The 27,399-nt window shown below is 36.8% G+C and overlaps 2 protein-coding genes across 3 annotated transcripts; one reads left to right on the top strand and one right to left on the bottom strand.

The window, feature by feature from the left end:
* Positions 1–1,399: 1,399 nt before the first annotated feature.
* Positions 1,400–8,477, top strand: LOC120471111 (E3 ubiquitin-protein ligase TRIM39). The gene is made up of 7 exons (XM_039660847.2): positions 1,400–1,550; positions 2,164–2,720; positions 4,816–4,911; positions 5,377–5,610; positions 5,984–6,122; positions 6,761–6,787; positions 6,913–8,477. The coding sequence occupies exons 2-7, from the start codon at positions 2,166–2,168 to the stop codon at positions 7,449–7,451; spliced, it is 1,590 nt and encodes a 529-aa protein (XP_039516781.2). The 5' UTR covers positions 1,400–1,550; positions 2,164–2,165; the 3' UTR covers positions 7,452–8,477.
* A 1,344-nt stretch (positions 8,478–9,821) lies between these two features.
* Positions 9,822–25,520, bottom strand: tgm1l4 (transglutaminase 1 like 4). 2 transcript variants are annotated; one of them, XM_039660819.2, is made up of 14 exons: positions 25,080–25,520; positions 22,852–23,021; positions 22,585–22,770; positions 19,595–19,837; positions 19,403–19,521; positions 18,570–18,677; positions 17,628–17,805; positions 17,238–17,376; positions 16,051–16,243; positions 15,814–15,967; positions 13,813–14,097; positions 12,611–12,771; positions 12,142–12,278; positions 9,822–11,989 (listed from the first exon to the last, which is right to left on the bottom strand). In XM_039660819.2, the coding sequence occupies exons 2-14, from the start codon at positions 23,006–23,008 to the stop codon at positions 11,845–11,847; spliced, it is 2,205 nt and encodes a 734-aa protein (XP_039516753.2). In that variant the 5' UTR covers positions 23,009–23,021; positions 25,080–25,520; the 3' UTR covers positions 9,822–11,844. The 2 variants fall into 2 exon arrangements, with proteins under 2 accessions (XP_039516753.2, XP_088980888.1); XM_089124762.1 differs by lacking the exon at positions 25,080–25,520 and having other exon boundaries at positions 22,852–23,212.
* Positions 25,521–27,399: the final 1,879 nt, after the last annotated feature.

The raw sequence follows: 27,399 nt of genomic DNA, 5'->3' as shown, positions 1-27,399 counted from the left end.
AAGTAATAAAATGAAGAAACATACCTGGTGGAATAAAATGATCATCATCGCTCTGTTCTTCCTCACTGTGGTTTCTCTCCTCATCAATTATATTCAGTGGCGTCTGCAGTCTGAACCCAGAGACTCTGTGCAGGTTGACTGGTGGTGGATCCATGACTGTCCCACACACACACACTCTCTCCTGAGCGTCAGTGAGTCCTGTGTGTCTCTGGATGTGTGTGTGTTCATAGATTTGATCTCTGACGCTCCACTGAATCCTGTCCATCAGTCACACACACTCAAACCTCTTCCAGCTCCTGAGGAACACAGAATCACAGCGACTTTCAATGTATTTAACAACTTTTCCTCTGAAGGACACTATTTTAAAGAATAATAAACTGTTGTCAGACTGGATGTAACATTTTTTAGATATGTCAAAATAGCAGTAGAGATTGGGTCGTTCTCATATTACACTAATGTCTGACAGGAATGCTGGAAGCTTCTCGTTGTTCTGGTAATACTGACACTATAGGATACATAGGCTAAACATTGCACTCAGAATCTGCAGTCACAATTCAAGATATTTAAATTCTATGAATCGAATCAATGAATCAATTTGATTAGTTCAAAACAAACAGTTTCAGGTAATTCAGGTAACTCGATCCCTTTAGTTTCTTTCTCCATCATCTTTACCTCCAGTGACGCCTTCTCTTACTTCAGCTGACAGATTTCTGTGATGAAACTATCAATGAACAGAAATATACACCATTTAACAGGTTTACATTTTAAACACGCTATTCTCGAACTTCTGCTGGTTTCTTCTGAATCTGTGAGCACTGTGTGAACTCATTTCAAAAGTGAGCTGCTGCCGCTTCGTTTTGTTTACAGTGGATATTAAACTACTAAACGGTGCATTAGCGCCACCTGTGGACCAGAAAACACACCGTCATCTTTGGAGGAATCAGGGCTCTCAGTCATCGTTTTCAGCTCCTCCAGTATCCACACTTTTTTGTGATTTTACCGACGAGTACAATCAGATTTCCCTCAGACGGACCGCCAAAATATCCGTTAAAATTTAAATGGGCGAGATTCGCGCTTCAGATCGTGACGTGTGCACTCGTGCAGTGGCCAGACAACGGACAGCATTTTATCTCTGAGGGGCTGATTTTAAAAACAACTGACAATCCTTATTTATATTTTTAGCTACTCGGAAGCGAAATGTTTTATTGTTCTAGCGACGCAGGAAATCAAAGTAAATTGCACTGAATCATATGTTTAGTGTGTGCCTTTTCAAACACAAATAAACGGTGATAACTTGATATTTGCCACTGCTCTCTTCAAAAAATCTACACGTAAGTTATATTTTACAAGTTTTTAAACTTTACTCACTCAGCATGGATGGATTATGAACTGTTTCATATTTATGATTATGGGCGGAGCTACAGTTTATGACATCTGAGGTGTGTGTAAAGACTTCAGTGAAAGTGAAACTGAACCGATTACCTGGAAGCTTTCAAAACAACATTGCAGAAACCTTGACATTAACGATCAAATCTGATATTCATTCACAGGTAAGCGATGGAAATGTAAGTTATAGTTTAAAAGCATAATTGTTCATGTTCAAAAATTAAAGTTTGTGTTCATGTCACATATCAGAATCAGGAAGTACTGCAGACAGAATAAACTATAAGTACAGTGAAAATCATAACTCTAGATGATTTTCTAGATATGTTTACTTTATCTAGTAAGTTATTTGTTTGAAAAATTACAGTTCCACTAATTTTCTGTTTTGTCTTTTATAAAAGATCTTATGATGGTATTAAAATGTGGTTGTAAAAACCTGTTTAATTTGCTGTACTGTGGCTCCTAGTTTCTGTTAGGTTTCTGTATTTAGTTTCTTCAGGGTCTTTCTAACACTCAATAGTACCTGCAGTGCCAAAGAGCCCATCTGAAAGGACATACCAGCAGTCTCAGACCAGATGTTTAGGTTATAGACTCAGTGTGGTTAGGGTTAGTGTTGGGGCGAGTTAAACATTTTTTGACTTTGATATAAACAGTGATACATTATTTATTGTTGTAATAAAATTTAACATGTAACATCCATAGCCTAATTTACTCAGCACATATAATGATCAAAATGTCTCTCTTCAGCAATGTAGAAGATAAATTGACTTATCTTTTCAGCCATGGCATCCTCCAGCGGTCCAGCACTAAATGAGGAGCTCCAGTGCTCCATCTGTCTGGACGTGTTTACTGATCCAGTCACCACTCCATGTGGACACAACTTCTGCAAAACCTGCTTGATCAAGTGCTGGACAAACACACAGACCTGCTTCTGTCCACTCTGCAAAGAAAAATTCAGCAAAAGACCTGATCTCAAGATTAATACAACACTCAGAGAGGTTGTGCAACACTTTCAGGAGAAGCTCAATTTAGGAGGATCTGAGGTGTTCTGTGACATCTGTGATGAAAGAAAGCAGAAAGCAGTGAAGACCTGCCTGACGTGTCCAAGCTCTTACTGTGAGACTCATCTGGAGCCTCATCTCAGAGTCCCACGTCTAAAGAAACACAAACTCATCAACGCTGTGGAAAATCTGGAGGATTATATATGCCAGAAACACGAGAGACCTCTGGAGCTGTTCTGCAGAGATGATCAGACGTGTGTTTGTCTGTTCTGCACTGAAAGAGAACACAGGGGACACAACACTGTTCCTATAGAGGAGGAGAGTCGAGAGAAGAAGGTAAGAGTTATAAATAAAGCACTTTAAACACCACATGAAATTCAGTTCCCTATCAGTCAGTCACGTTCGACATTACACGTATAGGGATCTCGCCTGAGAGCCCAATCACCTTTGATTAGTAACAGAACAAGCCAGTGCACATTGGCGAGCGGTGCATGGTGAACCACAGCTTCCCACTCCGGTCCCTTACTTCCAGGAAGAGCACGAGGAGGTCACGGAAGGCACCTTTTTCTGCCAGAAACCATTCTGCTGCCTCCTCGCTTTTTTTTTACCGATGGCTGGGTGACCAGAGGGTACATGGAGAATCCCCAGGTGGAGCGTGCAGGTGTGGTTCAGTTATGCTCACAAAATGCTGCTCCCTGGCGGGGTCATCCTAGGCCTGTAAATTCTCGGCTGCACTCGTGGCCAAGGTTCACAGCGCCACTGGACAGGCCACCTCTGCCCTGCTCACTATAGCTCTACTGCAGGTATATGAGGTCAAAGCAGTAGAAGAGCTGCACAAGTGGCATATCCTTTGCCTCGAGTTCCCGTACTGTTGGCTGGTTTCTGCCGTTGCTGCAGGGCAAACATTTGCTGGTCCGAACGGACAACACATTGACCATTGCGTACATGAGCCTTCAAAGTGGTCTACGCTTCCATCGCATGTCGCAACTTGCCGCGTCATGTCCTCCTATGGAGTCAGAAGCGACTCAGGTTGCTTTGTGCCATTCACATCCCTGTGCTCATTCATACAGCAATTGCCTCAATACAACACATGTCAAGGGAAGAGTGGAGACTCCATTCCCGTACAGTCCAGCTGAAATGGGAACACTTCAGGGTCGCTCAGATCGACTTGTTTGCATCTCCAGAGACAACCCACCGCCAGTTACAGTAATTTATGCCCTGACTGGAGGGACCCTCGGCATGGACACACTGGCACACAGCTGGCGCCTGGGCCTACACAAGTATCCTTTTCCCCCAGTGAGCCTGCTCGCTCTGACACTGTGCAAAGTCAGGGAGGATGAAGATTAGGTTGCACCTTACTGGTCCACCTGGACCTGTTTCCCAGATCTCATGCTCCTCGAAACAGCTTCTCCTTGGCGGATCCTCCTGAGGAAGGACCTGCTTTCTTAGGGATGGGGGACCCGCGTCCAGACCTCTGAAACCTTCACATGTAGACTCTGGACACGACACAGAGGACTTAAGTCGCCTACCTCCAGCAGTAGTTGACACTATCACTTCAACTAGAGCCTCCTCTATGAAGTGTGCTTATGGTTTTAATTGGAGCGCCTTTGTTGATTAGTGTTCTTCTCGCAGGGAAGACCCCAGTAGAGGTCCTGCAAAAAGGGTTGGAGTGAAGGCTGTTTCCCTCAACTCTGAAAGTGTATGTTGCCACTATCGCCGCACATCACAATGCAGTAGACGGTAAAGTCTCTGGGTAAACAGGACTTGGTCATCAGGTTACTGAGAGGCACCAGGAGGTTGGAGCCAAACCTCTTCTTCTCTTGAGACGTCTCTCAGGTCTTAACGGACCTACAGAGAGCATCTTTTGAGCCCTTCCAGTCACTAGTGATCAACATCCTGTCTCTGAAGACGGTTCTCCTGACTTTGTTCACATCCATTAAGAGGGTGGGGGACCTGCAGAAATTTTCGGTCAGCGAAGCGAAACTCAAACTTAATGTATGAGTTTGCACGCTGCCTTATATACCTGGAAGCGGGGACTGGCTTGTGATGCAAATCTCACTCACATTATACATTGACCTGTTCTGCTACCACTGAAAGGCTCTCAGGCGAGATCCCTATACATCATTTCAGTCCATTGTAACGTCTCTGTTCCCTCCTTCAGGGAATGGGGGTTACATTAGTTAGCTTAGCTAGATGTTTTCTTTCTTGTGTTCTGAGGAACCTGTTCCTTTAAAAAAAAACACACACACACAAAAACAGCTTAATTCAATAGTCTTTCAATACATCTAAAAAAAGCATAAAAAGGCAAATTTGATCAGAATTAGCTCATGAATTAAAAGATTCAAAACTATAACTTTAAATGTTTTTCTTTTAATAAGACAGTCAGAAGATAGTCAGTGATAAATCTGTCTATGTTTTTCTCTGTATGTAGAATCAGCTGGTTCAGTCACAGATAGACGTTCATCAGATGATCCAGGACAGAATGAAGAAGATTCAAGAGATCCAGCACTCAGTAGAGCTGAGAAAGGTTTGTGCTTCGATCAACCCCAGTTCATATGGGCGTTTCTGTCATGGGCGTTTCCGATCCCGCTCTCCCATTTCACGATTCTCTCAGATCGCGTCTTCGATAATTCACACTGTGTGATTGACACTCACGTGATCGAGCACAGATTTGCCAATGATTTCGGGCATGTGCCGGCGATCTCACAAAACTTGTTGACGAGCGAAAAACGGGCTAAAACTGTTCAGTCAGAACATTAGTTCCACAGAAGATGAAGACGATGATGCAATAACATAAGATTTAGTATGATACTCTAAATAAAAAGCCAATATGCGAGACAGTGTGCTGTGCACAAATACTAACCGACAAATGAACAGAACCAAGGAAGGAACTCAAATATACAGAGATGATTTCATTTTGGGGTGAACAATCCCTTTAAATAATATGTGAATATGGAATAGATTAACAAACATTACTGTTCTCATTCATCAGAGAAACACAGAGGAAGAGAAATCCTCCAAAGATAAGATCTTCACTGACCTGATCTGCTCCATTGAGAGATGTCAGTCTGATCTGCTGAAGATGATGGAGGAACAGCAGAAAGCAGCAGAGAAACAGGCTGAAGATCTCATTAAAGAGATAAATCAGGAAATCACTGATCTGAAGAGGAGAAACACTGAGCTGGAGCAGCTCTCACACACTGACGATCATCTCCATCTCATACAGGTCTGGCAACATCTCAGTCAATATGCACAATATTACAGGACACACACTCTGTTCTTTAAGGTCCACCAAACTGACCCAACGCCGGTGTCCAGTGGTGTGTCTGAAGGTGTCCTGTGTGTTCTGTCTTTTCAGATTTTATTTTAATTTCAATTACACTTTTATCTGACTCAATTTTATCTTGACTCTGGTAAAGGGCTCTCCCTCCACAGTAAGCAAAGTATTTTGTTTAGACATGTGTGTGTTTAGACGGACGCCTGCATGTGTTTCTTCTGCTTGAGAGTACGTTTACCCGACACCGATATGCTTTTCTTCGTACAGACGACACCATTTACCAGTCCTCTCTCTCTCTCTCTCTCTCTCTCTCTCACTGTAGATGAGCTCATCCCTGGACACTCGTCCACACACCAAGAACTGGACTGAGATCAGGATTGACTCTGATGTGAATGTGAACTCTCTGAAAACAGCTCTGACTGAACTGAAGAAAACTCTAGATGAAAAACTCAGTCAAACTGGTGTGTGAATATCAAATACAGTGTATAGATTGTTTTGTTTTTAACTTACATTTTTCAAGGAATATTATGGGTTGAATAAAAAGTTGGTGATCATCACATTTATTTTATCTCAGTCTGCAAAAGATGACACTGTTTAAAAATATAATCATAAATTAAACTTGTCATGTCAGTATAAGACTGGTAGGATAAAATCACTTACTAAACGTCTATGTAAAGTTACATCCAAACTTTAACTGATGCCATAACCAGTTATTGCAATATTACTTTAACTTACTTTAGAGATATGCAAGTGACAGAAACTCTTTCACATGTCAGACACTGGACATTAAACATTAACAGATGTTTCCATTCACCATTTCCAGCCATATGCAAAGCATGCGGTCTCTAAATAAAACTGCATAATTGAACTTATTCTCTAAATATATATAGGTATCCTTCTTTCCTTAATTTAATCATCTTAATCGGTTCCTCGATTCAAGCCTCAAAACTGCTTAAGTTTCCTTAAGAATGAGGAAAGTGTATCTCTTGGTTTTATGAGTGAAATGTCCTCATGCCACTGATGCTGCCAGTAGAGAAACTGTTAACCTGAAATCACTGCTATAAATAATTCATCATTATATTGTCATCTGTGTCCACAGGGTTGGAGTTTGTGCAGAACTTTGCAGGTACAGTGTGACTGACACCATTTTCTTTAATACACTTACACATTGTTTATAATCTGTATTATACTATATACTGTATCTGAAAATGTTTGTTCTGAAGTTGATTGATAATGTCTGATCTCTCTCAGTGGATGTGACTCTGGATCCTGATACAGCGAATCGATATCTCATCCTGTCTGTTGATGGAAAACAAGTCAGTGATGGAGACGTTAAGCAGAACCGCCCAGAAAACCCAAAGAGATTTGATGAGGCTTTTTGTGTTCTGGCAAAGCAGGGATTCAGTTCAGGGAGATTTTACTATGAGGTGCAGGTGAAGGGAAAGACTGAGTGGGATTTAGGAGTGGCCAGAAAATCCATTAACAGGAAGGGGAAGATCACACTGAGTCCTGAGGATGGATTCTGGACTGTGATTCTGAGGAATGAGGATCAATGTGAGGCTTGTGAAAGTTCACCTTTCTCTTTATCTCTGAGAGTGAGACCTGAGAAGATTGGTGTGTTTGTGGATTATGAGGAGGGTCTGGTCTCTTTTTATGACGTGGAGTCCAGATCTCATCTCTACTCTTTCACTGGTCAGACTTTCACTGACAAACTCTATCCATATTTCAGCCCAGGCATTAATGATGAAGGTGAAAACTCAAACCCACTGATCATCACTCCTGTCAGATGAAACAAACAAAATAACATAAAATCTCAAAAGATTAAATATGGATGTGCTGTTTTTAGAATATCTAAATAAAAACCACAAAAGAATTTGCACTAAGCACAATTAATAAGTTTTAACTTACAACTATTAAGAAAATGAATATGTGATACAAGCGGAAAAAATAAATGTATTCAGTCCCTTAAAAATCAACTATAATGAAATATTTGTGTGTAATATATACACGTGTAAATGGCTAATTTGTAACACATCTATATATTTCTTTTGTCTTACATGTCATTAATACTTCACTTGTCAAATCTACTTAAATTTGACATAATATGCTTTTTAAATTACATGGTGAAGTTCTACAAAATGCAAAATTTACAAACTTTCCAGTGTTTCCAGAAATATTTCTGAAGCCGTTTTCTCTGTCTTCTCTCCAGCTGTTAACGTTGAATTACTTGTGAAATGTGTTTGTGTTAACACATTACGATTTATATTTACATATAGAACAGATTTATTAACATACTTGTTTTAAATGCTTATAAATGAGAAGAAATACCGTAGTAAAACCTACTGTCATCAGAAACACACAACAGGACTAACATGTCACGTCACATCTCACCATCAATAAAAGGAAAAACAAAGAGAAATGCATCGTGCATAAAGAAAATGAATCATACTTTAGGACTATTACTGTAATTCAAAAAATAGTTTGGAGACACGAGATGGCACAGATCTGTTTCCCAATGTTCCCATTTATATGCATTGTTTCTTTTGTTTTACAATCTGATGGATAAGTCAAATCATAACCATAAAGTATAAATTATATTTACATTTACCCAGAATACAACTTTAACAAATTTACAATAAGGTATGAATGTAGGCTAGTTAACTGAACTTGAATTATTTTTATTTGGAAATTATATAGGCCTACATGGGATGCCAGTAATGACCAATGAATGTGTTTTTGAAAAAAGCTGTACTTATTTTATTTAGAAATAGCACTCAATAAAAACTAGAATCTGAGATCTTAAACTCATACCTGAACGAACTGAATCTGAAACGTCGTCATTAAAATGTTAATTAAAGCTGTTTTTATGAATGATGTGTGTGTGTGAGAGAACTCACCAAATCTGACGGGGTTTGATGGTTATCAGATCCGTTTTCAGTCCAACATCACTGTCATTAACCGCTGCCAATTAAACCTGCAAGAGAGAGAAAACGTAATATTGAGAGGAAGGACGAGTGAACACCAACGGGTGTGTTGTGATCAGAGAGGGAGTAAGGAATGATGGGATGTGTGTTTACCGTATGATGAAGTATGATCTAGTGATGGGAATTTCAAAACACTGCTTCATGAAGCTTCAAAACCTTTACGAATCTTGTTCTGAATCAGTGGTCGAACTGGCAGAGTCACGAGATTTCAGTAAACGAGACTTCATTACGCCATCACGGATTCAAATCACTTCGACATTTCAATGGTTCACCGCTGGGGATTCACAGATAACCAATGAAGTGTCTGTGGGGTTTACCTAATCTCTGGTACGTTTTATATATTTGTTGACACTTTAATTAGACAGTATAATTAAATATGGTAGTTAATAGTCTCTTATTGGCCTGTTTAGCTTAGCTATACATAGAACAAAGGTCATACATGTAGCTATGATATAGGACACAAGGAAAATATTTTATTCACAAAATACAACCAATAGTACGGTAATGTTAAATCTTAAATCTTACTTGTGAAAAGTAATGTGAGGTCGTATTCATTTTTAATGGATTTGAAACCTCTGTAACAAAACGTTTGGTTCCCATTGAAGTCCATTATATGGAGAAAAATCCTGGAATGTTTTCATCAAAAACCTAAATTTCTTATCGACTGAAGAAAGAAACACATGGACATCATGGATGACATGGGGGTGAGTAAATTATCAGCAAAAGTTTTCTTTTAAAGTGAACTACTCCTTTAAGCGCTACAGCAATTTTTTGTACATTACAACTGTGATAACATATTATTTGCTATTTCTATAATAAGGAAATAAACAAAACAACATACATTCTACAATCACTCAGCAGGGATGAAATAGGAACTGTTACATATTCATGATCATGGGCGGGGCTACTGAATGACATCACTGCAGGTGAGTCAAATAATTCAGTGAAGGTGAAACTAATAAAATAGATGAACGTGAAGCTTCTTCAAACGAACACCTTTTTATTCACACACACTGAAACTAGTGATCACAGCTGATATTCACTCAGATAAGTGATGGAAATGTAAGAGCTTGTTTCAGTATTTTAATATACAGGTGAAAACTCAAGTCCATTTGTAACTGGTCTCTTTTCTGCGTTGTGTTTTTCATTCACGTGGGAAGAACAGGACAGGACTCAGCAGTTTCAGCGATCTTTTATTCTGATGCACAAATAAAATGTAATCAGCCTCTTAGTGAGAATCGCCCTCTCTAGCTCTATAAAACAAATGTGATGTACACTTGTCACACATGCTTTCATTTCACATTTAGGCCCAGATGTTAAAACATCACTTAATCGGGACAAAATTACGGAAATAGCCACACAGATAAGTAAAATAACATTATACACAGGAATTAGATTGAAAATTTAGACATAAAAGCAACAATTAAGATTACGATTAAAGATGATTATCAGGAGCCTAAAATAACCTCACCTCTCACTGCATCACCAGTGCAAAGAGGAAGAGGAGGAGACAGAACAGGAAATTATATTGACTCATGACATCACATCAATTAAAGGGAAAGACACTCGACTTCACTTAGGCAGTAATATCAGGTATATGTCAACAAACAATTTTGTGGGAATTCTAATAAACTATAAATACATTTAACAGTACACTTTATGTACCTGTTACACATTGATCATCACCTTGGTCAGTTAAAATAAACAAAAAATCATGAAATCTGGTAAGATTACCAGTGGATGTGCTGTTAATGGATCAGAACACGTAACGTAAGTACTTGCACTGACCACAATCAAGCAGACACTGAAAAAACATCAACTATAATGAAATATCTGTGATATATTTCATCACGGCTACATTTGAGTGGCCAATTTGTCTATATTTCCTAATCGACATATTTGTTTGGTGTTAACTTTCATTAATAGTTTATTTTTCAAATCAACTATGAAATTTTACATTTTATATTGTAAAAATTATACATAATAAACTACATTTTAGAGCCAGACCGATATATCGGCCAGCCGATATTATTGGCCGATATTAGGCATTTTCCAAACTATCGGTATCGGCAGTTATAAGTGCTATAAATTAATATTTCAAAAATAAAATAAAAACGGACGAAACACGCTTGAACCATGTCATGAGTGTTGGAGTTGTATAGTTTGTCCACCAGAGGGCACTCTACACCGTTCCTGTTGGCAACACTAGTTGAATTGTTCACGAGACATACATTGCTTGAATAACAATTAAAAGAACATCCCCATCAGTTCTCTAAACTCAAATAAGCATGACAAAATTTGTGACTATCATGTCCAGTTTTGCTGCTGTTAAATAAGCCGAGAGCGAAACGGAATTAGCTAGTAATAGTTGCGTTACGTTGTTACAGTGTAGTCGACTGACTGTCCTTTTAACTTTTGACAACGTGACTGAAGTATTTCTTTAATAGCGCGTGACAGTTATAGCAATGAGACGTATCCTCTCTCCTTGGCCTGTTATATTGAAAATGTATGTTTTACAATTTGCAGAATGACGTAATCCATAGCTAAATTATGGCTCATGATAGACTAGCTAACCATAAAGCTAGCTAATGCTATCATCAGTCTGTTCTGTTGTGACAATAAAAGAAACAAGTTTCTTTTTAAAATGCGTTATCGTATTATTTTAGTTAAAACTCATAAATAACAACAAATAACTAATGTTAGGAAAATCTGTTAATGTTTTGTTGCGCATTTCTGAAATAAAAATAAAATAAAAAATATCGGCCGATATATCGGATTTAAAAAAAAAAAAAAAAAAATGTTTGTATCGGTATCGGCCTTCAAAATCCTTTATCGGTCGGGCTCCACTACATTTCCAAACTTTCCATAGTGTTTCTATTATGTTATTTTGTAAGCAAATCTCACCTCTCCAGCTGTTAACGATGTTAGGTCATTTTTAGGTTCTTGGTTTATATTGTAATATAACTGCAGCATCTGAATAAAGACAAGCATTCAATTTCAAATCTAAAAACTAAACAGCTTGCCAATTTTAATGGATAAACATGACAAGAGACAGACGGGATTTAATTTAAACATGGAGGATCTTTATTGTTGAATTAAATTAATTGAGAATGAAAATACTGAATTATTATACAATGTAGATGACCCTTAAATCTAGTACATATTATTCAAGAGAAGCGAGCGCATTAGAAGGTGTTTTTCACTTCGCTTTGACCACAATATCCACGAATCCGTGCACCTGAGTGAGCTGACGGCAGTCCATCGACGCCAGGAGCTTCTGAGAGCCGGAGACGGTGGGAACAAACTTCTCCATCAGGGTAACCGTCGCAAGCTTCTCCACATCACTGACACACACAAACACAATATCAACTCTCTGGAAGCTTCACTCTTTCAATGTCATATTTAATGAAGTACAATTTATGTTTTTAAGCAAATCTAAAGTGCGTGAACACGTCACGGCTGAATCTAAACTGCTGTGAAACACTGAAAGTCTTACCCATTCGGGATCTTTCTGACGCTCTGCATTCCCAATCCCTCTATTTGGAATATAACGTTCCTCAACACTTGTGACAGCGGGTTCTGGAACGTGATCTTGACAGTCAACTCTTTACCCACCACAGCGTCCCCTAGAGGCTGAAACAGTACAAAACACAAACAGATGAACGTAACGCCCTCAAGAAAGCAGAGCAGCTGAAGAAAACAGATCTAGAGGTTTTTCGTATATCGTGGAAGGATAGTGTTATCGCTTACAGAGACCTAACTCTCTTAGAAGAGAACGAACACCCTCATAGATATTTATTTGATTCAGTGGCTAATTAACAAGAAATAAAGCTTCATCTTCAAACGTTTTCAGACGTTTCTCAGAATATAATGCACTACTATTATGATACTTGACAGTAACAATCTAACTGCAACCAAACATGTTGTGCTTGTTACACGACACGACTAGAGTCTCATTGGCTTACAGTGATGATGAGGTCTGGAGTTCGCAGTCGGAAGTTGAACTGTGTGGCCAGAATCTGTTTGGTCTGATTGACCCGTCCGGTGACCGTGAGCATCAGAGCGCCCTGATCCACCAGATGACTCATGTACTCCTTATACAGCAGAGTCCAGGGAATAGTCTTGGCTGAAGGGGGACAAGGGGACATGGTGTTAAAGGAGTAGTTCACTTTAAAAAAAAACTTTTGTTGATAATTTACTCACCCCCATTTCATCCAAGATGTTCTTCAGTCGAAAAGAAATTAAGGTTTTTGATGAAAACATTCGAGGATTTTTCTCCATATAATGGACGTCAATGGGGTCCAAACGGATCAAGGTCCAAATGAGAGTTTCAGTGCAAACTGTTCAAAGGGCTTTAAACGATTTCAGACGATGAATAAGGGGCTTATCAAGGACCCTCTGAGTCGTGACTCGAAAAAAGATTCGTTCATTTTGATGAACGAGTTCGAACAGGAGAGTCACGAACGTGCATCACAGAACAGAGCAAGGCGAGCATTTGTGCTCATAAAACTGAAACTTTTTTATTTATTTATTAAATGAGCGATCGTTTCGCCTGATAAGACCCTTATTCATCGTCTGGAATCGGGTAAAGCCCTTTGAACAGTTTGCACTGAAACTCTCATTTGGACCTTGAACCGTTTGGACCCCATAGAAGTCCATTATATGGAGAAAATCCTGGAATGTTTTCATCAAAAACCTTCATTTCTTTTCGACTGAAGAAAGAAAGACACGGACATCTTGGATGAGGTGGGGGTGAGTAAATTATCAGCAAAAGTTTTTTTTTTTTTTAAGTGAACTACTCCTTTAATGACAACGATAAAACAACTGTGAGTCATTTTGCACTGTAGTTTTGGAGCAGACAGTCTGTGTTATGAATTAAAATATTTATAAAATACATCCTCATTTTGATGGATTTCATCCTTCATCAAAAGTAAGGAACAAACTGGGATTTTTAAAGGCAGAAGATGTAGAGAAAAAGTATTGGGGGGTGGGGGGCTGAACATTTATGAGGCAAACAATGCATTTTGGGCCATTTATATTTAGTTTTTAGTTTTTTTTCCCCCCTAAAATGTCTTTTTCCTCTAAAATTGTGGCCAAGAATGGATTTATGGATCTTGATTAGCTAAATGTTGCATTAATGTCCCTTAAATTTAGAAACTCCACTCACTCTCTAGTGGTTTGAGGTCGACAGGAATCTTGCCCTTCTTCACGGTGGCTTTCAGCACTCCAGTGTAGTACATGACCAGCACCTCAAACTGCAGACTGGCCGTGCGCTGCTTTGAGCTCTTGTTCTTCAGGACGACGGAGAGTTTGGCGTCTCCACCGATACGAGGTCCTTCCCCGTCCATGACTATCTCAATGCTCACGTCGTTTTCGGTGGCTGACGGGTACAGAGTCGGCTTGGAGCCGAAGCGACTGGCTCTTTCCACAGCAATGCGTTCCTCCTCCGAACCTGAGCGACAGGAAGATAAAGGGAGAGAATGAGGAGTTCAGTTCCAAATACTAGACGATTAAGGGAAATAGTTCAACGTCGTGGTATAACACCCTCAAGAAAGCAGCCTGAAATAATGGAGAGCAACTGGAAGAAAACAGATCTAGAGGTTTGACGTATATCGTGGAAGGATAGTGTTATTGCATACAGAGAGACTGCTAGATCTGCTTACTTTTCCACTCTCTTAAAAGAGAACGAACACAACCATAGATATTTATTTGATTCAGTGGCTGATTAACAAGAAATAAAGCTTCATCTTTAGACGTTTTCAAATGCTAGATTGATACTATTAGAGAGGAAATTACAACCACGCAATCTACTAGAGTATCACATCAGATGTTGTGTTATAAACCCCCTGATGATCAATTTCATTCATTCTTTACTATAGGAAATTAAGAATTATCTAATCTAAATCATCAAAATTAGTATGTTAGACCCTAAGCTACAAAATAAGATCTTTCCCAAAGTTATAGATCGTCTTCTTGATATTATTAATTCTACCTTGTCATAAGGATACGTAGCGAAATCTTTTAATCTGGCTATTATTAAACCTCTTATTTAAAAGAATTAGTAATTAAAGTCCAATCTCAGATCTATTTTTTCTATCAAAGATACTAGTGTTTTGTGTATACCTTTTGTATATATTTATGTCTGTTTCTTGTAGTGTTTTTCACGTTAGGGTTGATCACCTAAAAAACTACAACTCCCACCGGTGGACTACAACTGGCCCTACCTGGCCTCTGCAGGTGTGGGTTATCACTGTTGATCGTCCTGGTATGTTTGAACACAGTCGAATGGAACGTACCATTGTGTTTGTGTATGCCCCCCTGAGGATGGTGGTATTACCGAAAGCTTGGCATTAAATTTTGCTTTAAGGGCTCAAGTGTGCAGACAATTTATTTATTTTTTGGGTTGTCAAATGGTATCTGTCTGGCACCTTGTTTGCCGTGAGTGCGGTGAAACTCTTTCAAATTATTAAAGATACTAGAAAAGCCAGTCTCCTCACAACTATATTCCTATATGAGGATTTTTAGACCGTACCACAGCACTGAGACAGCTCTCGTTAAAGTTACTGTACAAATCATTTGCTCTTATCATCCGACTGTGGTAGTCTCTCTCTATTAGTGTCACTAGATCTTAGTGCCGTATTTTGCTACTATCAACCACAACATTCTTGTGAATAGACTGGAAATGATGTTAGCATTAGTGGAGTTGCATTGGTATGGTTCAGTATGGAGTGCCACAAGGCTCAGTACTAGGACCGTTTCTGTTCACTCTGTACATGATGCAACCCTTGAAGATTTCATTAGGAAGCATGGCATTAGTTTTCACTGTTACGCTAATGATGCTTAGCTCTATATTTCGCCCCCTGAATGAAACTTACCAATTCACACATTTTTTTTTTTTTAATATTTAAAAAAAAAAAAAATTCCAACTACTTAATTCAGAAAAAATACAGAGATACTAATTTTTGATAAATACTGTCTAACACTTGATGGCTGCTCTGTCAAGTCTGCATAGTTATGCATGTGTATGAATATAAATATGCATGGAAACGGGTTATTATTTTAGAGTTTTCTACTATTAAAGACGTTTGATAATATGGAAACATATGCGTCTATGATTCCTTAAATGCTTTACATGAGGTTTTGGACACAGATGCATTGGTTTTGTTACCCTCTGGGTGTTTGTAGAGGTGTGTGATGTCCACGCGCTCCTCCGATCCCACAGCTTTGGTACTGATGCGCTGGCCGATGGTGTTCTTCTCCACGCTGACCTGACTGAAACTTCCATCGGGTTTCTTCTGCCAGTAGATCCTGTCACTGTTCACCTGAGACACAGGGAAACGAGTTCAGAAGACTCAAATTGAATCCAATGCTCAAAATGAATCATAAAAAAAGGCAAAGGCTTCACCTCGGCAAAGACGAACGGCGTGTCGAATTTCAGGTCGACTTGTCCGTTGCGGACGGCGGAGACGGGCGTGGGGCCGCAGCGGTACGAACCCTGGCTGGGCTCCTGAGGGGTCGCGTCCACCACCTGCCATCCACCGTAACCCACCGGCAGGTCCGGGCGGGACATCCACGACTCGTTCCACACGTGGAAGTTCCTACATAGGAACAGAGTTTATTGGCAGTCGGCAATTTACACAAATGAAGTCGAATTAAATAGGCCCTGAAACTAAAATTAAAAAATTTAAGTCATTCTTATGCATCACGTTTGGTCATGTCAGCTTATCCTATTTATTAATATTTTATTACGAATTATTTTATGAGCGGTTTTATTTTCTGTTTTTTTTTTAATATGAAGTTTGAATCTTAATTTAATTATTCTAAAAACTTTGGACAGCCCTAATTCAAAAAGTATAAAACCCTAAATTTATATACTACATTTATTAATATATATAAATTTATAATCGAAACAAACAACGAAATAAATGCACTATGAATATATTAAAAAATATATATTTTTAATTTAAATTAAATGGAAACTCAGGTAAAGTTTCATTTCCCAAAAATCACAACTAGCTATTTTTAATTCTAAAGGGTTAAACATTAAATCTAAGGTTAATATTAGATACGTGTTCATATAAAATATCTATTACTTTTAAAATAAAATTTAAAAAAAATATTTCATTGGGACAGCTCTAAATACACTTCAAAACCCCTGATTTTATATTGATAAACACTAAATAAACAACGATATAAATGCAATATATATATAAAATTAAACTTTTTTAATTGAATTTCAATGAAATCAAAACTAAATTTCATCTTAAAAAGAACCTTAAAAAAACAACTAGCTATTTTTCATTCTGTAGTTTATATATTAGATGTAGGTTTTAGGAGATGATTGTTCATCTAAAATATATATTATTTCTCAAAATAATAAAAAATAAGATATTTTTGCTTCTAATGCTTAAAATAAAAGTCATGGGACGCAGAAATGTCTGATATTCATGGATAGTGTCAGTAATGATCACTTATATTTAAGAAAATCTAAAAAACAATCTATTTTTTTTTATGTATAGACAGTAATTGTAAATGACACGATCATGAAAGGAACATGTGATTTTGATTGATGGATGGTTGTGTTTATCGTACCAGACAGAATCTTTGGTCTTGTCTTTAATTAATTCCAGATTGTCATCGATGTAAATGTCAGTGGTCAAGGAGAGATCCGTGTCGTGGGCGGAGCTGAAGTTGGTCACACAGCGAGTCGGAATACCGAGACATCTCAACACTGAGAGAGAAACAGAAAGAAGCGCATTACAAACACATGGATGGAGTACAAGGTGAAGTTCTCTTAAACTTTCCCAGGTTAGTTATATTTATAGCGCCCCCTTGAGGACTGACGGTCACCCGCTGGCCAATCATTCTCATCTGATTTGCATATAGCGTAGGTTTTGGTAGGCTACTTAACAATTGCATTCAGTGTAATGCATTGCATATTATCAAATGCACATGATTTATGCCACCGAAACATGCACGTACCAGAGGTCGTGACCCCGGCGTAAACCCAGCACTGGGCGAACTTCACGGGCTTTCCTGCACTCTTGTAATACTGTTTGAGGATGTCTCCGCTCCCGCTCCAGGTGGTGGGAGACGTCCCGCCTTCATAGCTGTTCGACCAATTACCCATCAGCACTCCTCGGTCGTCATTAGCGTTCACCTGTCACAGAGAAGAGGAGGAGCCCTTTCAGAACAGCCACAACAAACTTCTAGCCAATCAGCAGTAAGGGGCGTGTCCTTGTGTGAGGGGGAGGAGCCTGTGCTGCATTGTTAATTTGGGGGTGGAGCTATCATGACAGGGGCGTGTTTGTTTTGGCGATTTCAAATATCAAACTGTGTTTCTGGGGTTTTTTGTACAAAAATGTATACTTTTATTCAGCAAGGACGCATTAAATTCATCAAAAGTGACAGGAAAGAAATTTATAATGTTACAAAAGATTCAATTTCAAATAAATGCTGTTCTTTTGAATTTTATATTCATCAAAGAATACGGAAAAATAAAAAGTATCACCATTTCCACAAAAATATGATAATTTTAAAATATTATAATAATCATAAATGTTTCTTGAGCAGCAAATCATCATATTAGAGTGATTTGTGAAGGATCATGTGACACTGAAGACTGGAGTAATGATGATAAATTCAGCTTTGATCACAGGATGTAAATTACACTTTACTGTATATTCACATTGAAAAAAGATATTTTATATTGGAAAAATATTTCAGAATTTTTTACTCTATTTTCGATCAAATAAATGCAGCCTTGGTTAGAATAAAATACTCCTTTCAATAACATAAAAATAATCGTACCCACCCCAACAGTTTTAACTGTACTATATATTAATAATATGACTGTAATATTTTCACACCTTTACTCAATTGTTTAGATGGTTTATGAATGCATGTCTTGTGAATGAGCCTCACCAGAGCAGAAATCATGCGGGACACGATCACCGGGTCTCTCCATTCGGTCATCGCGACCCGACCCCTCTCCAGCAGGAACAGACTCGCTTCCAGGACGTCCTGCTCAAACTGACCAAACACACACCTCTCATTACAAAACATGAAAAACAATAACAAGAGCAATAATCTCACTTATAGTAATGATAATGATAAAAATTATGTAAATACTACTAATAATGTAAATAATATTAGTATTAATAATAATTGAAATAATACAATAATAATAGCAATACAAATGTAAATAATAATGTAAATAATGCTAATAATAGTGAAATACTACTACTACTAATAATAGTGTAAATAATAATTATATTATATTAATAATTAAGAATAATAACATTGTAAATATGCAAATAATAGCAATGAAAATTGCAATAACAATAAATAAAATAAAAAAATAACTTGATAATAAAAGCAATAATAGCAAACAATAAAAAACACAATAATAATGTCAATACAAATAATGTCAAAAAAGTGGGGAAAAAATAATCACGTAAAAATATTAATATAATATTAATAATAGCAATACAACCACTACTACAACTACTACTAATAATTATTATTATTATAATGTATAATAATAATAATGGGAGAATAATAAAAACAATATTTTAAATATAATGATAATAATAATGCAAATAATAGCAATAAATGTGGAACAAAAAAAATGATTAAAATATAATACTACTACTAATAATAATATACAGCTGTAAAATAACATCAGCAATAATACTAATAACAGTCCCTGTCTGCAATGGGATCGTGTGTGTGTGTGTGTGTGTGTGTGTTCACACCTGGGCATAATTCCATGTTCTGGCTCCGATCTGCTTCTCGGTCCCGTAATAGATTCTGCCCATGCTGTTGAGGACGTACTCTTTCCTCTCCGCCTCGTTATCCAGATACACGGGATCATCTGAGGAGAGACAGTGGTGTTACTTCAGTGCTGCACATGAGTGTGTGTGTGTGTGTGTCGGGCCCGTATATACCTTCACACCAGGGGTTGAAGAGCAGGAACAGGTCGTTGGGGGCGCAGGGGAACAGCAGCTTCCCCCTCGGAGAGAAGGTCTCCACCGTGATCCGGTAGCGGCCGATGGAGGCGCTCGCCAGCGTGTGCACCGACACACGGACCCGCTGGTCCTTCTGCTCCACGATCTTCATCTCCCAGCGGCTGTCCTCCAGCACGTCCACCAGCGGGACGGAGATGCGGACGCCGGTCGTGGCGGCGGAGCCTGAGGAGGACACACACACACACCATCAATCATCCATAATGTCATTTATAACAGGCTAAATGCTTTTGTCCTGAATCCTGAAAAATAAAACGTGAAAGACAACATAAGTATCCAATGGAAAAACTACTCAAGTACACGTGAGGTGAACCTCGAAAAATTTGAATATCGTGCAAAAGTTATAATTCTCATATGAATTATGAAATTCAAAATTTCTGAAAATGTAAATATTTCAAGAAATCAACGGGAAAAAAAAGGATTTTAAATGCAGAAATGTCGGCCCTCTGAAAAGTATAATCATGCATATGTATACAGTATATACACTAAATAAATCAGTGTTTAACCTTTTATTTGGAAAAAAAAATCACTGAAATACAAGAACTGTTGCACAATATTAACAATATTCACATTTTTCGAGGCTGGGTTGTTTCAACCCAAATTTGGGTCAAATATGCACAAAATCTAATTAAAAAATGTACAATTGAAAGTGACAGTTGAAGTTGGGTTAAAAATTTTCAATTAAACTTTTAACCCAACATTTGGGTCTATATTTGACCCAATTTTGGGTTCAAACAACCCAGCATTATTTAGAGTGTAGATAATGGAACAAGGCCTATATATATATATATATATACTGTATACACACACATTAATGTTTATCATTACTAGCACAATTAGATATGCATCAGAAATAGAAGAGACAAGCATTATGTCTGGCATCTGTAGCCGGTCAGTGTCTGGTTTGTATAATAATAACTTATACAATTACATTTGGATTCACTCTTAGAAGAAAAGGTTCCATATAGAACCTAAAAGGTTCTATCAGCACTACGTATTTGGAACCCCTAAAAGGTTCTATACACTCTTAAAAAAAGGGTTCCTCTGGGTTCTATATAGAACCCTAGGGTTCCATACTTGGCCAATAGAACCTTTTACAAAAAAAAAATGGTTCTATATAGAACCATTTTGGAGTTCCATATATGAAGCGGGGGATGGAACCATTTCTGGTTCTAAATAGAACCATTTCTTCTAAGAGTGATTATGAGTGACTGCAGAATTTTGCATTCAGAAGATTTGCTTCTGAACACTGAACACATGACGGATCTTCTTCTCCACAATCTAATCAAATGTATATTTCTGCAAGTACAGCTGAACGGTGTGTGAGGCAGGCATTCATCAACACACACACACATTACTGCGGCAGGGTCAAAAGTGACAGTTAAGAAACTTATAATGTTACAAGAGATTCTATTTCAAATAAATTCTGTTCTTTTAGAACTTCATCAAAGAATCCCGAAACATTCCACACAAAACTCTGAATCCGCAGCACAACTGTTCTCGACACGGATAATAATCATCATAACCGTTCCTTCAGCGGCGCCAATTAATAAAGAGGCAGGATTAGATGACATCATCATAACGATCCTGGCCCGAAACCAAGCACTTCATGACTCATCCATCTGGATCGAGGAGCGAGTGTGATGAATGCACTCACCTGTCAGCGGGATAAAGAGAAAGATTATCTACTAACTGGCAGAACGTCTAGCCATCTTTCTCTCTTTGTCACACACTTAGCCGATGTCTCAGGCAATCATTAATGTGTGTGTGTGTGTGTCATGAGTGACGGCTGAGTACACACACCACGAATGCACTGAGACATCTAATATTCACTGATTCTTCATCTTATTAATTCAGATATCGATTGTGATTTTCTTCTGATGTGGATTCTGGTTCCTGTGTTACTGGTTTTAATGGTGTTTGTGACTCGAGGTGTGTGAGGTAATTGTCGTTCAACAACTCTTTTTGATTCGATTATGCAAAGCCAGAAGTGTGTCCACTGAGGATGAGACGGGTGTATTATGGTAATGGAGAGAAACTGAACAAAAAACTGAAAACACACACGTCACGAGGGTATCCAGACGTGTCCCGGCGTGAGTGTGTCGGATTAGGATAAGCACAGATATGTAAAGGTGAAGTGAGATGGAATTTAATAATAATGACTGTCCCAAAACAGGTTTATCCTCCCCTCACACTTTGTCGAGTCAAATCAAGTCACATTTATTTATATAGCGCTTTTTACAATACAGATACAGTGATAACAGGAAAACATCTTTACCAGCCCTAACATTACAAACACATTATTTTAACCCCTAAAATATACCTTTTTTTTGGTCCTGAAAGCTCATTTTGATAATATTTTTTTAATGCAATTTTTTGGGAGATTTTTTTTTTACCTTTAAATTACTAGATTTGATCAATAAATGATAAATAAATAGTGATTTAAGTAAATTTATCACATTCTTTCAACTTAAACTCAAAATAACTCATGCATAACCCTTTTAATTCAGCTGAAAATATCTTTGTCTTTGCCCAAGAAAAATAATAATAACACATGATATTTCATGGATCAATATGCAAATGAGCTGGGTCCTATAAAGTTCACTTCAGTGTGTGTGTGGTCAGATAAACATGCAGACATAAATTATTTAATTTTATTTAAAATTATTTTAATTAAATTATTTAATTATTTTATTTTATTATTTAAGTTAAGTTTTGTTCATATTTTCCTATGAAGCCTTCCTCACATTCCTAAGAGGGTCAAAATGACCCGCGAGTGAAGGATGCATTACTTTTTTCAATTTCAACCACAAAACTCAAATCTATACATTTTATTAATTTGTGTATTTGTGGTTGAATCGTCCTGGGGTCTGAGGAGCACTCGATGTGAACAGGGAAGGGTTGAGACTCACTCAGCTGCAGCTGCAGTTTGTCGGATCCGCGGGTGAAGGGTCTGGAGAGCTCGATCCACATCTGGAAGGTCTGTCCTCTGCGGACGATCAGGTGGTCGCTGACGTAAGAGTCCGTGTGATGCTCGCGACGGTTCGGCCCGTCTCTGGACTTCAGGAGGTCCACGGAGCGCACCATCAGCAGCGTGTCTGAGGAACAGAGAGGGTTCGAGGGGTCAGGACACAGTCAAATCACAAGTCTGAAATACTCCTCCTCATCCTCATCCTCACCTAAAGCGGCAGGTCTGGGAGAGACAGACGCAGACGCAGATGTTGGTGTTGGTGTGGATGATGCAGATCCAGATCCGGATCCGGATGTTGGTGTGGTCGTCGGCACATCTCCACGTGTGCTGGGACCTCTAGTAGTGTTGGGATCTGAGCTAGACATTTCTACAGGTAGGCTGAGATAAAAAAATTAAAAAAAAAAAAACTAAATATGTTAAATATATTTTCATAAATAAAGAAAATATATATTTACAAAATAAATATTAAAACAATTAAGAAATAAATACAATTCTAATGAATAAATAAATAAGACCATGAACAAATAATCAAATAAATAAATATAAGTAAATTGTATATATTTTCAAGATTTGTTATCACAACATTTTTTCTTTTGTCAAATCAACTTAACTAATTTATTTAGTTCAGATAACTTATTATTTTGAGTTTCTGATGATTAAATCAATCTCCTTCATTTTATGAACTCGCTTTTTCCAGTTTTTATTTTAAATTCAAATTTTAAGGCACAAAGGTTACTTAATTTTTTAATATTTTTTACAGTGTATACACACACACACACTATACTCACTGTAAAAAATATTGTTGGTTTAACTTAAAAAAATTAAGTAACCTGGTTGCCTTAAAATTTTAAGTTGATTGAACTGGAAAAAGTGAGTTAATACAATGAAGGAGATTGATTTAATCATCAGAAACTCAAAATTATATGTTCTCTGAACTAAATAAATGATTTACGTTGATTTGACAAAAGAAAAAATGTTGTGATTACTACACTGTAAAAAAATATTGTTGGTTTAACTTAAAATTTTAAGGCAACCCAGGTTATTTACTTTTTTAAGTTGATTGAACTGGAAAAAGTGAGTTAATACAATGAAGTAGATTAATTTAATCATCAGAAACTTAAAATAATAAGTTATCTCAACTAAATGAATTATTATAAAGTTGATTTGACAAAAGAAAATATGTTGTGATAACAAATCTTGAAAATATTTTTTTACAGTGTAATTGATATCATAAATAAATAATTTATACACTGAACAACATTATAAACGCAACACTTTTGTTTTTCCCCCCATTTTTCATGAGCTGAACTCAAAGATCTAGGACTGTTTCTATGTACACAAAAGGCCTATTTCTCTCAAATGTGTGTTAGTGAGCACTTCTCCTTCGCCGAGGTCATCCATAAACCTGCAGGTGTGGCGTATCAAGATGCTGATTAGACATGATTATTGCACAGGTGTGCCTTAGGGCTGTCCACAATAAAAGCCCACTCTAAAATGTGCAGTTTTATCACACAGCTCAACGCCATTAATTAAATTTATGTTCATCGAGATTTTACAAAGTCTGCCGTTCTGCTGTCTAAATGATGTGCTCTTTGTTATGGGTCTGAACGTCTTACAATATACATTAAACATTATTAATGTCATTTTGATCCAAAGGCTTGAAAATAAAATTGCAGTTTAATTAAAACTAACAGTGTGTGAGCGTGTGTTTATTTACAATTACTAAACCAGATAAATATTTCTTCTTGAAATATCAAGGCAGAGCCTACTGACCAATGTTTTGTCATCAAGTTTCTCTATTAAATCACACAGCGATTAATGACGAGTTCTGCGTCCTCAGTGACTATTGTAATTGTGCGATTATAAAATGATTATAGAGTACATTATGATCTTGCTTCTGACGGCATCCCCACCCATGCTAAACATAGAGTCATTGTCATTTTTTCACAAGTCTTTCACAACAAACACACCACTTACACTTACACACACACATCTACATCACGAACCCATTTAACAGCATCAACATCATCATGTCTGAAAGAATGCCTTTGATCGTGCAAATACATGCTTTACAATAACTTTCATTCTTAAATAATAATTAATAATAAAATAATGAGAATAATTATCCTGTTTTAAAGTGATAAAGACCCAAACAACTGCACTCTAAAAAATGCTGGGTTGTTTTGACCCAATTTGGGGTAAAATATGGACAAATATGGCCATTGGGTTACATTTTTAAATTACATTTTTAACCCAATGGCTGGGTTTGTCCATATTTTACCCAAAATTGGGTTAAAACAACCCAACATTTTTTAGAGTGTGTAAAGTGCAACACGTATAATTTAATGCATTACTGGTTCCACATATATTTTCAATTCTATTAAGCATAATGTTCATCATCATAAAGTGCAGTGGTAATGCATGGAAGAGTGTTACCTGTGTCTCTGACGGAGCGTCCGGTGTGTGTGTGTGTTGATGTACTCAGGGAAAGTGTGGCTCTTATTTAAACTCGTCGCCACTCCTTCTTCTTTGTGACACAATCATGACATTTGACAGCTGGAAATACAGGACAAGTCTTCCACCTCTTACTGACAGGAATTATTCCAGAGAAATCAAATTCTGGTGAATCACAGATAATCAGCTTCAAATCTGTGAATCACCAATCGTTTCTGCGGTCCAAAAGCAACTAGAAGTCTGTTAAACATGATATATATCCTGCAAAAACGGTAAACTACTGGCAGTGGTTGCAAGCATCATACCGTAAAAATACGGTGTGTTACTGTTTTTGAAATTAACGATATAGTCAGCTACAGTATAAAACTTTAATTTAACAGCTCTAACACAAAAACAGTAACACACCGTATACGGTATGATGCTGGCAACCACAACTGCCAATAGTTTACCGTTTTTTTTCCAGGATTATTTTTTACAGTGGATTTAATACAAATTAAAACAATTAAAAAAAATAATAATACAAATTATTAATAAATAAAATTTGGATAACTAAAATGCGAATAAATAAATAAAATATAAAAAGTATTAAATAAATACAATTCAGAAAAATAAAAATAATTTCAGAAAATTAATAAACGCATTAAATGAAATTCAAATAAATAAAATAAGGTCTCAAATAAATAGAATTCTAATAAGTACAATATAAATAAATGCTAAATCATTTAAGTGCAACCAATAAACACATTTTTCAAATAAGTAAAATTCAAATAAATAAAAGTATAAATGCATCTGAAATAGACTTTATCAAATTATGCATGTATGTGTTTACGTTTGAACATGCATTCGATTTTGATTTGAGTCATCAAATATACACTTCACACACACACACTTTTGAAACTTTTCATTTAATTTAAAAACTGTAAGATTGTGTTGAACAAACACATCATCCGCATACCTCAACCTTTTCGAGTTTTGAATCAAAAAATTACAGATCTAAAATACAAAAATTGTGTTGTGACAAAATACCAAAAACACAAGGTGTGTCCAGAAACGCACAGGACTGAATGACAAGTATGCGGATGATGAGCGCGACTGGAAACTGAAACACCGCTGCATGCTTTGATATCTAATCTTCATGTGCAATTGAAAAGGTTTTCTTATAAATCTATAGTGTGCATAAACTTTTGGCCCACATTACAAACACAATCACTCATGCACACGTATATTAGCCTACATAAACACGTTTCCATAAAGTCATGTTTTCCATTCGGCGACATGGAAGAGGAGAAACCGGTTCAAGTGTGAAAGCGAGTGAGTGAAAGGGAGGGATGAGATTAGAAGAAAGAGTAATGAGGTGTTAGTGTGTGTGTCCAGTCATTTTCAGGAGTGTGTTATTATTTTAATGAGTCTGGAATGATAAAAGTGTGGGTGTGTCGCTGTTACGTTTATTAAACACGTCTGTTCAGTGACCATGCAGGTCCACTTGCGATATCGAGGTATTAACACAGTTTCATCATCTTCTGGATCAGAAATACTCGGCTTGAATTGATTATTAATGCATAGAAGAAGAGTAAAAGTTTCTCCAGAATTATTATTAAATGCAAAGTAAGATTAAAGCGTGAAACTCGAGTAATGTAGGACTTTTAGAGACATGGACCAAAAACATGCTAAAACCTCATGACATGTATCAATTAATAAATGGATAAAAATATGATAAAGGAATCTGCTAAAATAAATTTGAATGGCTATAAAGATAATATTTGTAAAAATTGTCAAAAAAACACAACTTTTCATGTATCAGACATTTAATAAAAGTGTCTGCTACATACAAGTAATAATAATAAATTGTTATATAGAATACATTTAAAATTAATTCAAAAACAATTTATAAAGCACAATACATTTAATGAGTGTATGTTAAATAAATAAAAGTATAATAATAATGATAACGAATTTCTAGCTATACATTTATAATAATAAAAAAACACATTTATAATACATTTAAATGTAAACCTTTAATTTAATTCATTTATAAAGCACTTTTCATTTACATTTAGCAAAAGCGTTCGCTAAATAAATACAAGTTTATTATTTGCATTAATGAGTAGTAGTATAGACTCGTAATAATTATAAAATAAATAAATACATTTTTAATAAATTTTACTAAATGAGCAAAAATACAATTTTCTTGTTTGAAAACTGAACTTGAAGAAAAGAGACTGCTAAATAAATACAGGTATAATAATAACAATAAAACATAATTTACACTCATTTATACAAGTAAATATTTACAATTAATTAA

The sequence above is a fragment of the Pimephales promelas genome, chromosome 20 (genome assembly GCF_988280905.1).
Source record: "Pimephales promelas chromosome 20, fPimPro1.hap1.1, whole genome shotgun sequence".
Lineage (NCBI taxonomy): Eukaryota > Metazoa > Chordata > Actinopteri > Cypriniformes > Leuciscidae > Pimephales > Pimephales promelas.
This window is presented reverse-complemented; position numbering and strand designations above follow the sequence as displayed.

Coding starts and splice junctions, on each gene's coding strand:
- LOC120471111 (XM_039660847.2), top strand. CDS start 2,166: ATGGCATCCTCCAGCGGTCCAGCACTAAATGAGGAGCTCCAGTGCTCC. Junction 2,721..4,815: donor AGGAGAGTCGAGAGAAGAAG/GTAAGAGTTATA, acceptor CTCTGTATGTAG/AATCAGCTGGTTCAGTCACA. Junction 6,123..6,760: donor TGAAAAACTCAGTCAAACTG/GTGTGTGAATAT, acceptor CTGTGTCCACAG/GGTTGGAGTTTGTGCAGAAC.
- tgm1l4 (XM_039660819.2), bottom strand. CDS start 23,008: ATGTCTAGCTCAGATCCCAACACTACTAGAGGTCCCAGCACACGTGGA. Junction 22,771..22,851: donor TCCCAGACCTGCCGCTTTAG/GTGAGGATGAGG, acceptor TCTGTTCCTCAG/ACACGCTGCTGATGGTGCGC. Junction 12,279..12,610: donor CTCCAGACCTCATCATCACT/GTAAGCCAATGA, acceptor GTACTGTTTCAG/CCTCTAGGGGACGCTGTGGT.